The sequence below is a fragment of the Condylostylus longicornis genome, unplaced genomic scaffold (assembly GCF_029603195.1).
Source record: "Condylostylus longicornis isolate FDR11 unplaced genomic scaffold, ASM2960319v2 ptg000014l, whole genome shotgun sequence".
NCBI lineage: Eukaryota > Metazoa > Arthropoda > Insecta > Diptera > Dolichopodidae > Condylostylus > Condylostylus longicornis.
In genome coordinates, this window is record NW_026577983.1 from 999,233 (window position 1) to 1,013,923 (window position 14,691).

General features: G+C 21.4%; 1 protein-coding gene across 4 annotated transcripts in view; it reads left to right on the forward strand.

Moving 5' to 3' along the window:
* Positions 1–12,749, forward strand: part of LOC129605724 (ubiquitin-conjugating enzyme E2 W) — a 59,239-nt gene extending 46,490 nt beyond the window's left edge. For 3 of the 4 annotated variants that reach the window (XM_055515630.1, XM_055515629.1, XM_055515631.1), the window contains exons 2-6: positions 4,904–5,272; positions 8,456–8,547; positions 8,645–8,747; positions 8,823–9,054; positions 9,777–12,749. In XM_055515630.1, the coding sequence (XP_055371605.1) occupies positions 5,105–5,272; positions 8,456–8,547; positions 8,645–8,747; positions 8,823–9,054; positions 9,777–9,790 (609 nt within the window). In that variant the 5' untranslated portion in view covers positions 4,904–5,104 and the 3' untranslated portion in view covers positions 9,791–12,749. The remainder of the gene's footprint in view (positions 1–4,903; positions 5,273–8,455; positions 8,548–8,644; positions 8,748–8,822; positions 9,055–9,776) is intronic. The other variant, XM_055515632.1, reaches the window with a different exon arrangement.
* Positions 12,750–14,691: the final 1,942 nt, after the last annotated feature.

Sequence of the window (14,691 nt, forward strand, 5' to 3'; positions counted from 1 at the left end):
TTCGAGCCGCTTAGGTGTGTTATATAGTAGCCATTCTCGCACCAAATATGATGTGTGCTTTGGGTCGTTGTCTTGCTGGAAGACCCAAGAGCACGGTAATTCAAGTTTTGCAATGCTAGCTGGAATATTTTCTTTTAAAATATTCAAATAATCTTCTTTCGTCATTTTTCCTTCAATAAAAGTAAGATTCCCGACACCAGATGCTCCCATACACCCCCATACCATTACTGATCCATTTCCGTGTTTAACTGTCTTGATCGTATTTTTGTCTATAAGCTCTTGATTTTTTCCTCTCCAAATTTTATTATTTGTTTTATTACTATAAATTTCAAATTTACTTTCATCCGTAAATAAAACCTTTTTCCAAAACGAAAAGTCACTGTCTTTGTATTTTTTAGCATATTGTATTCGTTTCATTTTGTTGACTTCTGAGATATACGGTTTTTTTCTGGGAACCCTACCATGTAGACCCCTTTCATGTAGTGCGCGGCGAACTGTACCAGCACTTATACCTTCTCCATGTTCTCTACTAATATTTTCAGCTAATTTTACCGCGCTGGATCTGGGATTAGCCTTAACTTCTTTTACCAGTTCTCTTTTTTCTCTCTCAGTCAATTTTTTTGGTCGGCCTATTCGTTTGAAATTTTGTAGAACATGAAAATTTTTAAACTTGTCCACAATTTTTTTTATTGTAGCAGGACACCTTTTAACTATTTTTGCGATTTCTCTCAGAGATTTGCCGTCCTGATGCATCTGAATAATAGTTTTTCTGGTTTCTATAGTGGTTTCAGTTCTCATTTTAAAAATATCGAACCTAATCTAAAGGTGTTTACTAATAAATTGTTCTAATACTAATGTTGTGCGAAATTTTAATAAAAGAAACAAAAACAAATGTTTTTTAAACATTGCGGTAAATATCTTTGCATGTGCATGCGAAATTTCTCCGTGCACCCATATCATTATTTTATTGTGTTTACTTACTTTTGCGGCGAAAATTTGCTTCATTTTTGTTATTTTTTTTAGTATTTCTAAAAAAAATTTTTTTTTTTATTTCTTGTTTTTGTTTATTGTTGTAGATGAATTAAAGAAACTTTATTTCTAAATCACATTGATCATTCATCTAATTTAACCAAAAAAATTTTAAGTTGAAATTAATTTTTTTTACTGTTTACTCACTTTTGCGACTGACTGTACATACAATATATGTATGTCATTTATAATTTAAAATACATAGTTGAATTACCTTTAGCGTCTTGAACTTTAATCGAACTTTTCTTTCCAAAAAATTGTTGTGTATACTATTATATAACATTATTGTTTCTCTTATGTTACATAAAATATATTGCTATATTTTACAGCGCTACCTATAAAAAAATTAGTCTTTTTTCAGCTATATTTTATTGTAATATTTCTGATAGTAACATAGCCAAATTAGCTATCCATATAACAATTTCTACCATATGCAAATTGTACTACAATATTGTATGATTTACTATAAAAATATTGTATAAACTACTTTGTAACATTATTTTTGTTCATATAATACATAAAGGATATTGTTATATTTTATAGCATTATCTGTAAAAAAATATTGTGTTTGTTCAGCTATATTTTATTGTGATATTCCTGATAATAACATAGCTAAATTAGCTATACATATAACAACTTTTACCATATGTAAATTTTGCTATGTATGTTGTATGGGATGCTATAAAATAGTAGGATTTCATATGGTATATGAAAATTTTTACCATATTTTATATGAAAATTTACTATAAACACCTTACCATAAAATATGACAAAATTTGCTATGCATTTTTTTTTCAGTGTACAATAAATAGTTCAAAAATGGAATTTTTCGGGTTTTCAGGGGGTATAACTTTAAGAGAGGGGAAGTAAAAATTTTGTTCTACGAAAATTAGTTTTTAGTAAAGATCTAAGCACATATAAAATTTCAGCTTTCTATCTTCAAGGCTGTAGAGGTTGAAGGGTGAGAGGAACAGACACACCGACAGACGGAAGGAAGGACGAACGGACAGAGCGAAATAAAAGGCTCTTTCCAAAAATTTTTTGGGAAATTGCTAAAAATTAAAAAAAAAAATTTGTTTTTCTTTGGACACTACAAAAAATATGATCGTATCATACTCTTCACAGTATATCATACTTATGATATTGTATATTACCTATAGCAAATAACTGAGGTTTAATTTGCAAGTTGATTTTAAAGCTCAACTTTTTCCGAAATATGTACAAGGATTTTTAGAATATTTTCTGAAATATTTATTTGTTTCACATATTTTTAGCTCTAAATTCTGATTATTCACATCTTTTTATCTGTAAGAAGTGTATAGAATTTCTAAAGAAAAGGTTTTGCCGATATACTAATAAAATTTAGTTTTTTGTTTTAAATTTTTTGAGTATAACCTCAAGAGGGAACGCTAGGAATTAAAATATAAGGAATGCTTCACTGCAGCTAATTTTTTAGCCTAAACAAACTTATTATATGTTACTACCACTTTTTACAACCGTGTATTAAAATAAATTCGTTAATAATTCAGAAACTAACAGCAGGTGACACTTGGGAATATAAAGTTTTAATATAACCACTTATCTTTGAAAACTACTTCAACATCGTAACAAATATTAAAAGTTTATACTTAAAAGTTATTTTGAAAACAATTTCTTATAGGCAATATAATTCGAAGTAAATCTGCTATTATGAACTCATTAAGTTTTTAAGCTTTTATTAATTATGTAAGGATAAAATAATATTAATGACTAAATACCTAATTAACCAGATATTTTCTAATAAACTGAACTAATCTGTATTGACAAATAATCTAATCTCATAATAAAAATAATAATAATAAAATCAATGTTTTTGGCTTAAATTTCTTATAATTTGAAAAGAATTAATCATGGTCTTTTAATAATAAAGTTGTTAGGTTAAGACTTATCTATGCATTTTGTTAACTTACAATTTTTTAAAAACGTTCGGAACTTTCATTTATGGTAATGCAATTTAATTTTTTTTTAAAGAATTATATAAACTATTCTTAAATATAACTGTTTCGAATGTAAATATTTCTTAAATCGGATAGAACTGGATATCAAGCAAAAGAAATTGCGGAAATTGCGTGCTGACAATGTACAGAGGAATCCAGTACATTCTTTTCTTAACCTACTCTGACTGGATTTAACTTGTAATATGCAATTATTGTTTAGTCTGAAAAAAAAATATTATTTAATTTTAAAAGTAAATTTAAATTGTAATTAAAAGATAGGCTTGTAATGTAGGAAATTCGTAAACAGGTTTATTTGTAAACAAAAAACTCTTGCTACTTTATCCATCTGAAAGAATTTATCAAAAATGATTTGTTTTTGTTTGTAATTAATATGTATATTATTGTCAAAGTTAATTCAAAATGTGAGGTTAAAAATTTTAAGTATAACAATATAAAAATTTTAACCAAAAAACATGGTAGAAAAAGTAGAAGCTCAATTTCAATCAATTGAAATTACAAAATTTAAATTTATAGTTACATAAAAATTGCTATTTCTATTCCAATCTATTGCAAAAAACATTAAAAAATTAGGTTTATTTTGTGTAATCAGTTTACTAAAAGTATAGCTAACATATACTAAATATATTATCAACAATTAAATAGTTTTATTATATAAACATAATGAAATTGTCAAAATCACTGTCAACAATAAGGTGTTATAACATAATGGTTGTAAATTTGGATGAGTATATACGCATTATATCAGTGGAAACATTTAAAATTTTAAAAAGAGTATTGTATTATAACAAAAGATTTATGGGGCTACCAGAAAATTTACAAACTCTTATAATTATATACTTTTCTGATAAATATATATAAAGTAAATATGTCGTATACGAGACACAACTCCAAAAACTCTGATATTTTCCTATCTTGTATATTGTATACTCATAATATATTCTCTTTAAAAAAATTTTGGGAGACGATCATGTAAGAACCACAATTAATATTATCGAGGTGAAATTGAGATCGAAATTAAAGGTGAAAAAGCGTGTCTGATATCAAGATTACATTACACAACATATAAAATTTAATATGTACTAAATGTTTCAATTTAAAAAAAAAATTAAGTTTTTTCTTCAATTTTCAAATTCAATTCCGATCTTCTCTGCGTATATCCAAATATTTTTTAAAATTTCGAATCCGTCTTAAGGAAATAAAAACTTCCAAAACAAAGATTCAGCCTCATAACAGTTTTTGTATATAAGTAGTACATCTTTCGTTTTGTAATACGAGTATGAGGATGGTTTTTGTGATACCATTGTTGTTATTTATACCTTATATATACCTTCTATATTTTTGGAAGTGATTAAATTAATTTTTGTATTTGAAAACTACGCAAGTATTTTTATTTTATAATAGTCAATTCAGTTTTGGGGCATGCTAATAATACTTAAAAAACCATTTATAGTGTTCTGTAAGATAAAATTTTTTTTATTATAATATGGTGTTGTATTCGTTTTAATTTATTTTATACTATAATTACATATAATTGTTTATGCGAACTAATTTCTTTTTATAAACAAATTCTATGAAATCTAATCTGAATTGAGTTCTTATACGTTATATTGTTATCAAAATAATAATGATTATCACTATGTCAATAATTGATATCAATTTAATTTTTACCTGAATTTTTTTTTATTTTTGCTATTTTTTTGCGTGTGTTGATAACAAAAAAGTAAGAAAAGTCAACAATGAAAGTGAATATAACGATGAATTGAGTTGCAAGATAACGAAGTTTATTCCACCTTATATTTTCATAAATTTTGCTGTTTTCAATTTTTGTTTGTAAAATTTCTTGTTTTATTTTATTTTTAATTTTATTTCCTATTTAGATACTTTACAATGCACTACTAAATTATTTTTAATTAAAAAAAAAAAAATTTATTATTTATTAAAAAAGAATTCAAATTTGAAAAGAATTCGAAAAAAAATATTAAAATATTAAGGAAAATATTTATTGAAAATTAAAAAGAAAAAAAGAAATTAAATTTCGTGAGTTATAAACAGGATTTATAAAACAAATTAAAAAAAAAATGGAAAAAATTTGGCGATTTAAAAAAGATAATAGCCTTAATAGTAATAAAACAAATAAAGAAATTTTACCAAAGCCAAAATCGGAAATATTAGCTATCGTTCCGGTTGAATCTAATGTTTGTAATAAAAATGGTAAAAAATTAGTTTTGGATTGTGTACGACTTGAGGCAAGTATATACATACAATATGAATTTTATTTCAATCCAAGAAATATAATTTTGTATAATATTAACCATATAAATTGGATATTGTGACTTAATAAATTAATAAAATAAATAAAATAAATTAATAAATAAATAAATTGAAACTGAATTGGAATTTAATATACCAACAGTAAAATGTTCTTCAATATTAGGCATAGTAATTATTTATCATACAGTTATAAATGTACTTATATACATACTTACTAAATAAAATAATCTAATCGAATACAAGTTGATTCATATTAACATATTGAATACGATTTATAATAATTGAATAAACGATATACATAATATAATATTATAATTTTATATTTGCACTCATTCTTTTGACATTAATTGTAAATTATTTGAAATTCGCTGTTTATAAGAATATGTATAGTTAAGAAAGAATATTGAAGAAGGAATATTTGCTGACAAGGTTCTCTTCTATTGTATAATTATTGTTTTTTTGTATACGTTAAACATAGAGATTACATAGATAGAGATTAAATGTTTTCAAATGTCATGAGAAATATTGGTATACATGCAGTGCTTATTTACCTCTCCAATTCTTGTATTATATATATATATATTTTTTATAATGAATAACATTCACTTAATGCATATATACAACAAACCTAGCACTTTTTGAAAATTTGATATTTGCAAATTTTTTTTTATCTTACTTTGCGCCTGGGAGGAATATAGGGCTGGCACCTTATGAACCATGAACCAGTTACTTCCGTCATTTAGTTTTACTATAGTTAGGTGACGAGCCTACCGCAATGTTAATAATATTTCTATTTTTAGAAATTAAAAACGAAAATTATATCAAGCTCTTCTTTTTTTTAGCAAAATTTGCATTTGCAATATTTTTAAAAATAAATTATATATTCATATGTAAATACCGAATTAATTGTTTATTTCATTAGATTGCAATAAGAAAGTATAATTAAATATTATTTTAACACTGTTTCCTTAATTTTTTTTCCAATGAAAATTTTCCAACTGTTATAAAAGTTTTGCAACTTTCAAAAAATAATTCTCTGAAATAAAAAAAAATTATAATAAACAATTTTTAGACAAGTTTTAAAATAATATTAAAATATCTGTCTGCCTGTCTTATTTTTGGTGCATTTTCAGTGTTATTGTATATAACAATAAATCATTTAAATTTATTGTCTCTCTTGAATTCTTCTTATATTGTTAATATATTCTAACTAGTAGATACTTTTTACATAATTAACATTTGTATTCAAATCTTACTTTACATGCTTATTTAAATTTTTTATATTTTACAAAACTTAAATTGTTTAGATTCAAATTGATAATTAGATTACAATTAAAATGGAAATAACCATATATAAGTATGACGTCATAAAGCACAATTTTAGCGAAAGTTTTCTCTTATATACAAACAACAGATTAAAAAATTTAAAAGTAATATCTTTGAAATTTTAAAATTAATTTCTTTTTTTTTTATTATTATTCTGAAAAAGCTTATACTAAATTTTACACTTTATTACTAATAAATTCATTTTACAAATGAATTTCATTTAAAAATTGTCATATTCTTGATATTTTATGTAAACTTGTTCTCTTTACTCTTCACGATCTTGTTTTGTTCATTCATAAATTATTTACAATTTATATCTTTAGTAGAAATGTTCGAGTTACTTCGAATACAATTAAATTTTTAGCTTCTTCTTAAGTTAACATTTATTATTAAAATTTGTTAAAAATTGTAATATTTTAATGAATAAAAAATATATTTAAATATTTTGGATAAAAGTTTTAATGAAAAATTTAAAAGTTTTAATGTTATTAATAAAATTAAAGTAATGGAATCAATTATTAAAATTTTTAAGTTGAAAAAATTTTTTATAAAAAATTCAGATAGAAGTAAAGTAAGTTTTTATAAATCTTTAAATATGATCGAATTATTTAATATAGAAAACGTTTGTACGATCTCATACTCCTACACATTTATATATTGATTTCTTAGGTATCAGAATTCAATATTACTAATTACCGAAAATTCAATTCAAGTTGGCAGGTAAAGTATTTATACGGCTATAAGGTGTAAAGCTATATAAATTTTATGATAAAATCAAGATTACTCTTTGAGTCATAATGTTTTTGAATCGGAATTTTATGAATATCGGAAGATTTATGAATAAAATGACGTTTGTTTTAATAAAAATTCCTTCGGTTTTCAATTTATAAATGGTATTAAACAATTATAACATGTTCGTTTTTAAATAATTGACTATTACACTGATGTTATTTATAAAACGTAAATAAAAAATATTAAAATTTATGTTTGATAATAAATAGGTTTTTTAATAATTTTGTTTTAATAATTTATTAGAGTGAATTGATTGATTTACAATAATTATAAAGTTTGTTTGTTCAGTTTTATTGAAAAAAAATGATCTAATTTGTTATTTTAATGATAAGATTTGATATTGTCTATATATATGTATATATATATGAACATTATAAATAGATAAAAAAAAGTAAATATAAAATTTTGATTGCAAAATTAATGCCAATCTACGAGTACTATTAATAATATCAAAAAAATTAAAAAAAAAATTAATACTTTTTTGAAAGCATTGTAAAAATTATAGCTAAAGTGCGATACAATTACTTTTGACTGACTAATTTTAATTAACGAAAATTGATAGCAAATTAAACGAAACTTAGTTGAATCAAATATTAATGAGTCTAGCTAATTTTCAAATCGTTACACTGAAAAATTGCAATCTTGACGATATCGGTTTTTCGAAACTCATATTATTAATTTTTTATTATTCAGGGTCTAGTTCTATATCGAGTTCTTATATGAAAAAAAAAAATTAAATAATAATAAGAAAAATTTTATGTTTTAGTATTAGCAAAGACAATACAAGCAAGGCGAAAATAAATTTTTGCACAAATATGTAGTTCATGAGGTTTTAAAATAGAGTTTATTACAGGTTTAATAATTTTTAAAGTTCAAAGGTACTATAACTGGTATTAAAATGAATTTTTGCTTCAATACTTTTATAACAGTTCTGCAGTATCATATTGACTTTTAGTATGTGATCCCGTCGAATTAAAAATTAAAATTTATTTTAATTGATTCTAAACTAATTTTTATAACAATTTTTTTTTTCATTACAGAGAAGATTACATAAAGAATTAATGTCATTAATAAAGGAGCCACCACCAGGGGTTAAAGTAGATGCAGATAGTATTAGCGAAAATCTTTCACAGTAAGTTTTGTAAAATCTCAACTATAATGTTTACGCCCAGTACTTTCCCAGTAATATCCAATATATGTATTCAAAAAATAAAAAATTTAATTTGTAGATGGAAAATCTATATGGATGGTGTAGATGGAACATTGTATGAAGGCGAACACTTTCAATTATTATTTAAATTTAATAATAAATATCCTTTTGATTCGCCTGAAGTAAGTAATATTAATTTATTTAATATATAAATTTCATATTTAATCATACTGTTTTTCTTTTTTCTAATTTTTTAGGTAACATTTATTGGACCTAATATTCCAGTTCATCCGCATGTGTATTCAAATGGTCATATATGCCTATCAATACTGACCGATGATTGGTCACCAGCTCTTTCTGTGCAATCTGTTTGTTTAAGCATAGCATCAATGTTGAGTAGTTGTCGAGAAAAAAAGAGGCCTGCTGATAATACCTTATATGTTAAAACTTGCAATAAAAATCCGAAAAAAACAAAATGGTGGTATCATGGTGAGTTTTTTTTTTTAAGACTTCCTCATAAAATATATTACAATAGATTTTCAAGAAACATTACTTCATTATACCTAGATTATTATACTATTATCTCAAAATATTAAGTGGATATAGTTATTATTAAATAAATAATAATTGTAATTAATTTGTATAAGAGTTAAACTTCCAAATTATCTATAATTAGTATATATTATAGTATTTGATTTATTTCAGATAGTTTAATGAAGTTATACATAGCACATTTTAAATTTTTCTTATTAATTGTCTCCTTTAAAAGCAGATGTTTCATTTCTGTGGATTTTTACAGTATTCTTTTGTATGAAAAAATATTAAATTACATAAAAAAATTTAATATTCTTTTATTGTTTAAAAAAATTTAACAAAAATTTATATTCAAAGAAGTGCCAAATTTTTTTTTATAATACTTATTACAATGGTAACTGAAAGTCAAAGCCTGTATATTATATTCATAGTAAAAGCAGTTTCCTTTATAAGTCAAGTTAACTGTCCTACTTTTTTCTTTAATTTTTACGGAATAAATTGAAATTAGTTTTATGTATTTTATAAAATTTCTTGAAATTTACATGACTCTTACTAAATCTTAATATTCCATTATGATAAACTTGGTCATTTTTAATTTTCAGAATAATTAACAAAAGTAATTTTATATATTTTTCAAAAATTTTTTATTAAATACATATATTTTTTTTTATTTTTAGATGACACTGTTTGAGAAAACGTTTTAGTATCCAGTAAAATTTCAAAAGATGATCAATCTCGAAAAGCTGACAAAGAAAATATCAAAAATATTTATAAAAACATTTTACATTTTTAAAAAAACACATTTAAAAAAAAATGCCAAGTATAAATACACATCGTTCAATTGTAGATAAAAAAAAACAATAAAATGAAAAAAAAAGAAAAAAAAGTAAATGAAAAATAATATTTATTTAAAAAAAAAAAGAAATTAATATTTTTCAATATTATGGTAATAATTGATTTTTTGTAATCAAAATTAATTAAGAATATTTATTTTAAATTAGTTTCGATTGATTTAAACAATATTTAATAAAAACAAAATGTATAAAAAGAAAAGAAGCATTAATTTAGTTCAACCAACTAAAACAAGAAATGAAAATATGAACAAAACATGTATTTTAATAATATAAATTTACTAGAAAATCGAAATGTTAATTAAAAAAAAAAAAAAAAACAAATATAAAACAAATCAAAATGAAAAAAAAAAATTAATCCAATGATTATATGTGATTTCATTCAAACTCCTAGAATTTAGAATAAAAAAGGAGGTTTTCATAAATTCTAATATTAGATAAATAATTATAGTTATATATAAACTATTTAATTGTTAAATTTATTTTATTTTTCCCCTTACTTATGTAATTTATCTAATTTTTCGAATATTAATTTTTATTTAGATTTGTTTGATACTTGCCATTTTTGCTTAATTTAAATTGTAATTTTTAAAAGTTAAATGAAAAGATCATCAAAAAATTTTATCAACAGTACTAAAAAATAAAAATATAAAATATTTTAGTTTGAATTCTAAAAAAATACATAATATTGAAACTATAAAGCCTATGCAAATTTTAAATTTCCAGAAACAGAAATAATTAAATCAATTTTATAAGAGTATAGAGTAGACATTAGACCTATTTTGCAAAATGTTATATAAAAAAAATCAAGTGTATATAAATTTTTTATTGGCAATTTATTAACATTCCGAAATGTAATATGAAAAAATATGATATTTTAATTATGATCTCTTTTGAAAATTAGAGAAAAAAAAGAAAAATAGAAAACAAATCATAATTTTTCTTTTTTAATATGTATAGTAAAAAACATAATAAAACACACAAAAAAAAAAGGATTTAAAAACAAAACAATTCATCGTCCAAATTTAGCATAAAACCTCATTAAAAAAAACAAGAAATGAAAAAGAAGTAAATTTAAACTATTAATTTTATTTCGAATCAATTTATTATAATTAATTTATATAACAAATATAATTAATACGAGAGAAAAATAATTTTGAATGTTTATTTTATTTTCTTACGATTTACTTAATTTCATTAGAATATTGTAGAATGTAGATGTAATAATAATTAAATACATGCATACTTACATAATATATTATTATTATAAAAACAAAAAATCAAAATTATGAAATTTACGGAAAATTCTAAATTTTGTTTTTTTCATTTTTAATTTTTATATTCCCATTGTGTTTTTTTTTTTTTAAATAGAATTAATTAGGAAAATATTTAATTATATGACAAAAAAAATATAAATTTTTGGAAGTTAATTAAAAATTTATAAAATTGATAATATGATGATGCAATTTGTTACGTATAAAAGTTATCGTCATATTAAAATTAAAACTAAAAATTAAATATTATAATGAAGTGTAATATAAAATAAATGTCATTATTAATGATAAATTTCATGTACAACTTGGTTGTTTTCCTTTGAGTTTTTATAAAAAAAAAAAGTAAAATCATTAAAATTATTTAGGTATTTAAACTTATCATTTTATATAGTACTTAGTAATAGTACAGTGGTAAGTACTCTATTTCCTAAGGTAAAATTCTTAGAGCAAATCCAAATTCTAAATAAAAAATTACTAATAACAGCAAAATGTTAACTAAAGTTTATTGATTGAGTAGCAATTATGAATTTCTTATGAAAGACACGTAATGTTTTCTTTTACATTCATTCTATGTTTCCTTAGAACTTATAGTTTATAGATGAAAAGAATTGTTTTAAACGGGTATAGTATACTATAATGTATGTTATAAACAATTTGATTTTAAGGATCCTAAATAATGATATTTAAACAAACTGCTATATTTAAATAAAGCAGTTTTTTAACAATGCAAAAAGTCTATAAACTTTATTAATAAAATATTTCTAATTTAATAAAACATTAAAATTACTTGTTTTAATTTCGGATAGTTGGTGAACAAATTTTTGAGAACCGCTAAAATTTAAAGCTATAATTTTTCTTGCTTAGAGTCACGTTATTTTCTTTTCTAATGCTAAATTTTTCATTTAGATCAAAAACAATAATAAGAAGGTTTTTCAATGGTCGAATTTGAATCGGGAATAAATTTATGTATCTCAAGATAATTCTGTTCTACAAATCTCTTTAACTACCTTGAGCAAGCTACTACAAGCTTACAATATAAGTTGACTTTATTAATTTTCCTTGTCAGGCTTTCACTCCAAAACAGACAATTTTCAAAAAAAATAAGATTATTATAAAAAATTCGAACTTACTGTTTACAAAATATTATTTTGTTTTTATTTTTATTATAAAAATATTAATTCAAAGGAATTTTTTTTTTTAAAAAGCGATAAATGGCGATGAATTACAGTAATAATGGATTATTTAAAAATTAAAATTCTTATCGAATTATTTTTTCTCACTTTGATTATAAATATGTACTGTATCATTCTACTATTTAAAATTAGTTATATAGATGTGCGAAATTATTAATTGTGTAAAAATAAATTATATATTATTGATTTGATTTTAATATACAAAAAAAAAACATAAAATGCAAAATTTAAAACCAAAATTTAAATGAATAAAGTGAAAATAAACATAAAATATAAGTTTATAAATGTAGTATATTGTTAATAATAAGAAAATAAAACCAATTTAAAAGTTATTTATTATGATTTATTAATAATTATTAAAAGATAAAATATTTAAAATTTTGAAGGTAACATAAATTCTTTCCCCATCAATCTTAGTAGAGAACTTGTAAATTATGTGAAAAGTTTTTTTGGTTGGAATGATGTCAAACTTTGTTCTAAACGTTTTTAACAAAAAAACAAGTTGTTCAATCGTTTAAAAAAGTAAAAGACAAAAAACATTTTATTAATGATTTTTTAATGAACACCTGTAGCTCATTGATTGTGTATTGGATTTGTAAACTGTACAGTAAGAATTTTATTCCAATGTACAGTGCTTTTTTTGTTCTTTTATAATATATACATAGAAATGTCTTAATTATTTGTTCTACTGTTTAAAGTATGTAGTTATTCATCAGCAGTACGTATAAAAGAATCAGTATGCATCATTTTAAAAGAACGATAGACAACTGTCATTCGATAAAATATCAGTAAATTCACAAAATATGTTTACAATATGTATGTTTAAGTATACATAATATGCAAGAGTTAGAATTTTTTTGACATTTATCCCGGTTTAATACAATGGCTTTGCAAAATCAACAATAATAAACTTTTGAACGTATTAATTTTAAACTAAAATGTATGTACTATATATATGAATATTTCTGAAACAATATTTAAGTATATATAGCAATTGAAATAAAACACAAACTAATTAATTTTACATTTTATTTTATTATTTTTTTTTTTTAAATTATTTTCTTTCTGCTTCATTTTATTTAAATATACTAATAATATAGTAATATAGCAAATGAATAATTATAATTTTTATATTAATTTTATTTATTTTGTTTTCTGTTAATGTTATAAATATAGTTTTTTTTTAATAATAATATTTTTTTTTTAATTTTGCAAACTCTTAAGTCAAACATTTCTAACCTATATTTACTTAAATTTTAAATGATATTCATATTTGTTTTTGACTTTCTATTTAGTGTATACCATAAGAATAAATTTTTTGAATTTTGTATATAAAATTAAAATTTAAATAAAAAGTCAGATATTGCACATATGTTATAACAAAAAATCAAAGTTACATAAAAGTAACTATTTAATAAAATTATTTAATTTTAATATATTTGAAAATATTTCACTTTAACATACAATTATGATTAAAGTCAAAATATTACTTGAAAATGCAAATTTTAAATAAATGAATATAAAATAAATAATAAAAAAAAAAGTCAAAAATATTATAAATATCATTTTAATTATTGCCTTCTTCAAAATTACATTTATGTATTTTCCATTTTTCTCACATTAAATATGAATTATTTGAGTAAAAATATTAAATAATATAAATTATTATTTTAAGTTTAATATTTCAACTGAAATAAATCATATTTTTCAAACTTTTATAAAAAAATTTTTTTTATAAATTAATTATTGTATGTATGTATGAGTGTATTTTCGAGTTTTTTTTTGTTAATTTTTGTTTCTTTTTTTTTTGTTGAAATTTAGCAAAAAATTGTTAGATTAGTGATTATTATTGCTATATTAACAATAGCTAGTTGTTGTTTACGTTTGTTTTTTTTTTTCAATATTTTACATACATAACCATTTTCTTCGAATCGAATCACTGTAAATATCACAATTAGTTAACATATACATGCGCAATAATATAATACATAATATTATTTTTTACTTATTGTTTAATATATAATATAACAAAAAAGTTTCAACTATATATAATGTATATTGAAAGTATACAACAGATTAAAAAAAAAAAATTAGAAATAAATTTTCATATTTCAATTAATTTTTAAAATTATCTCTAGTATATTGTAATAATTTTTTTTATCAAGATAAAAATTTAAAGGAATACAAAGAAATTTTTAATAAATTTTTAATAATTTTTTTTTAAATCAAGGGTACGAAATGAATTTTGTGGATCAATTTAAAATTTGATAATCG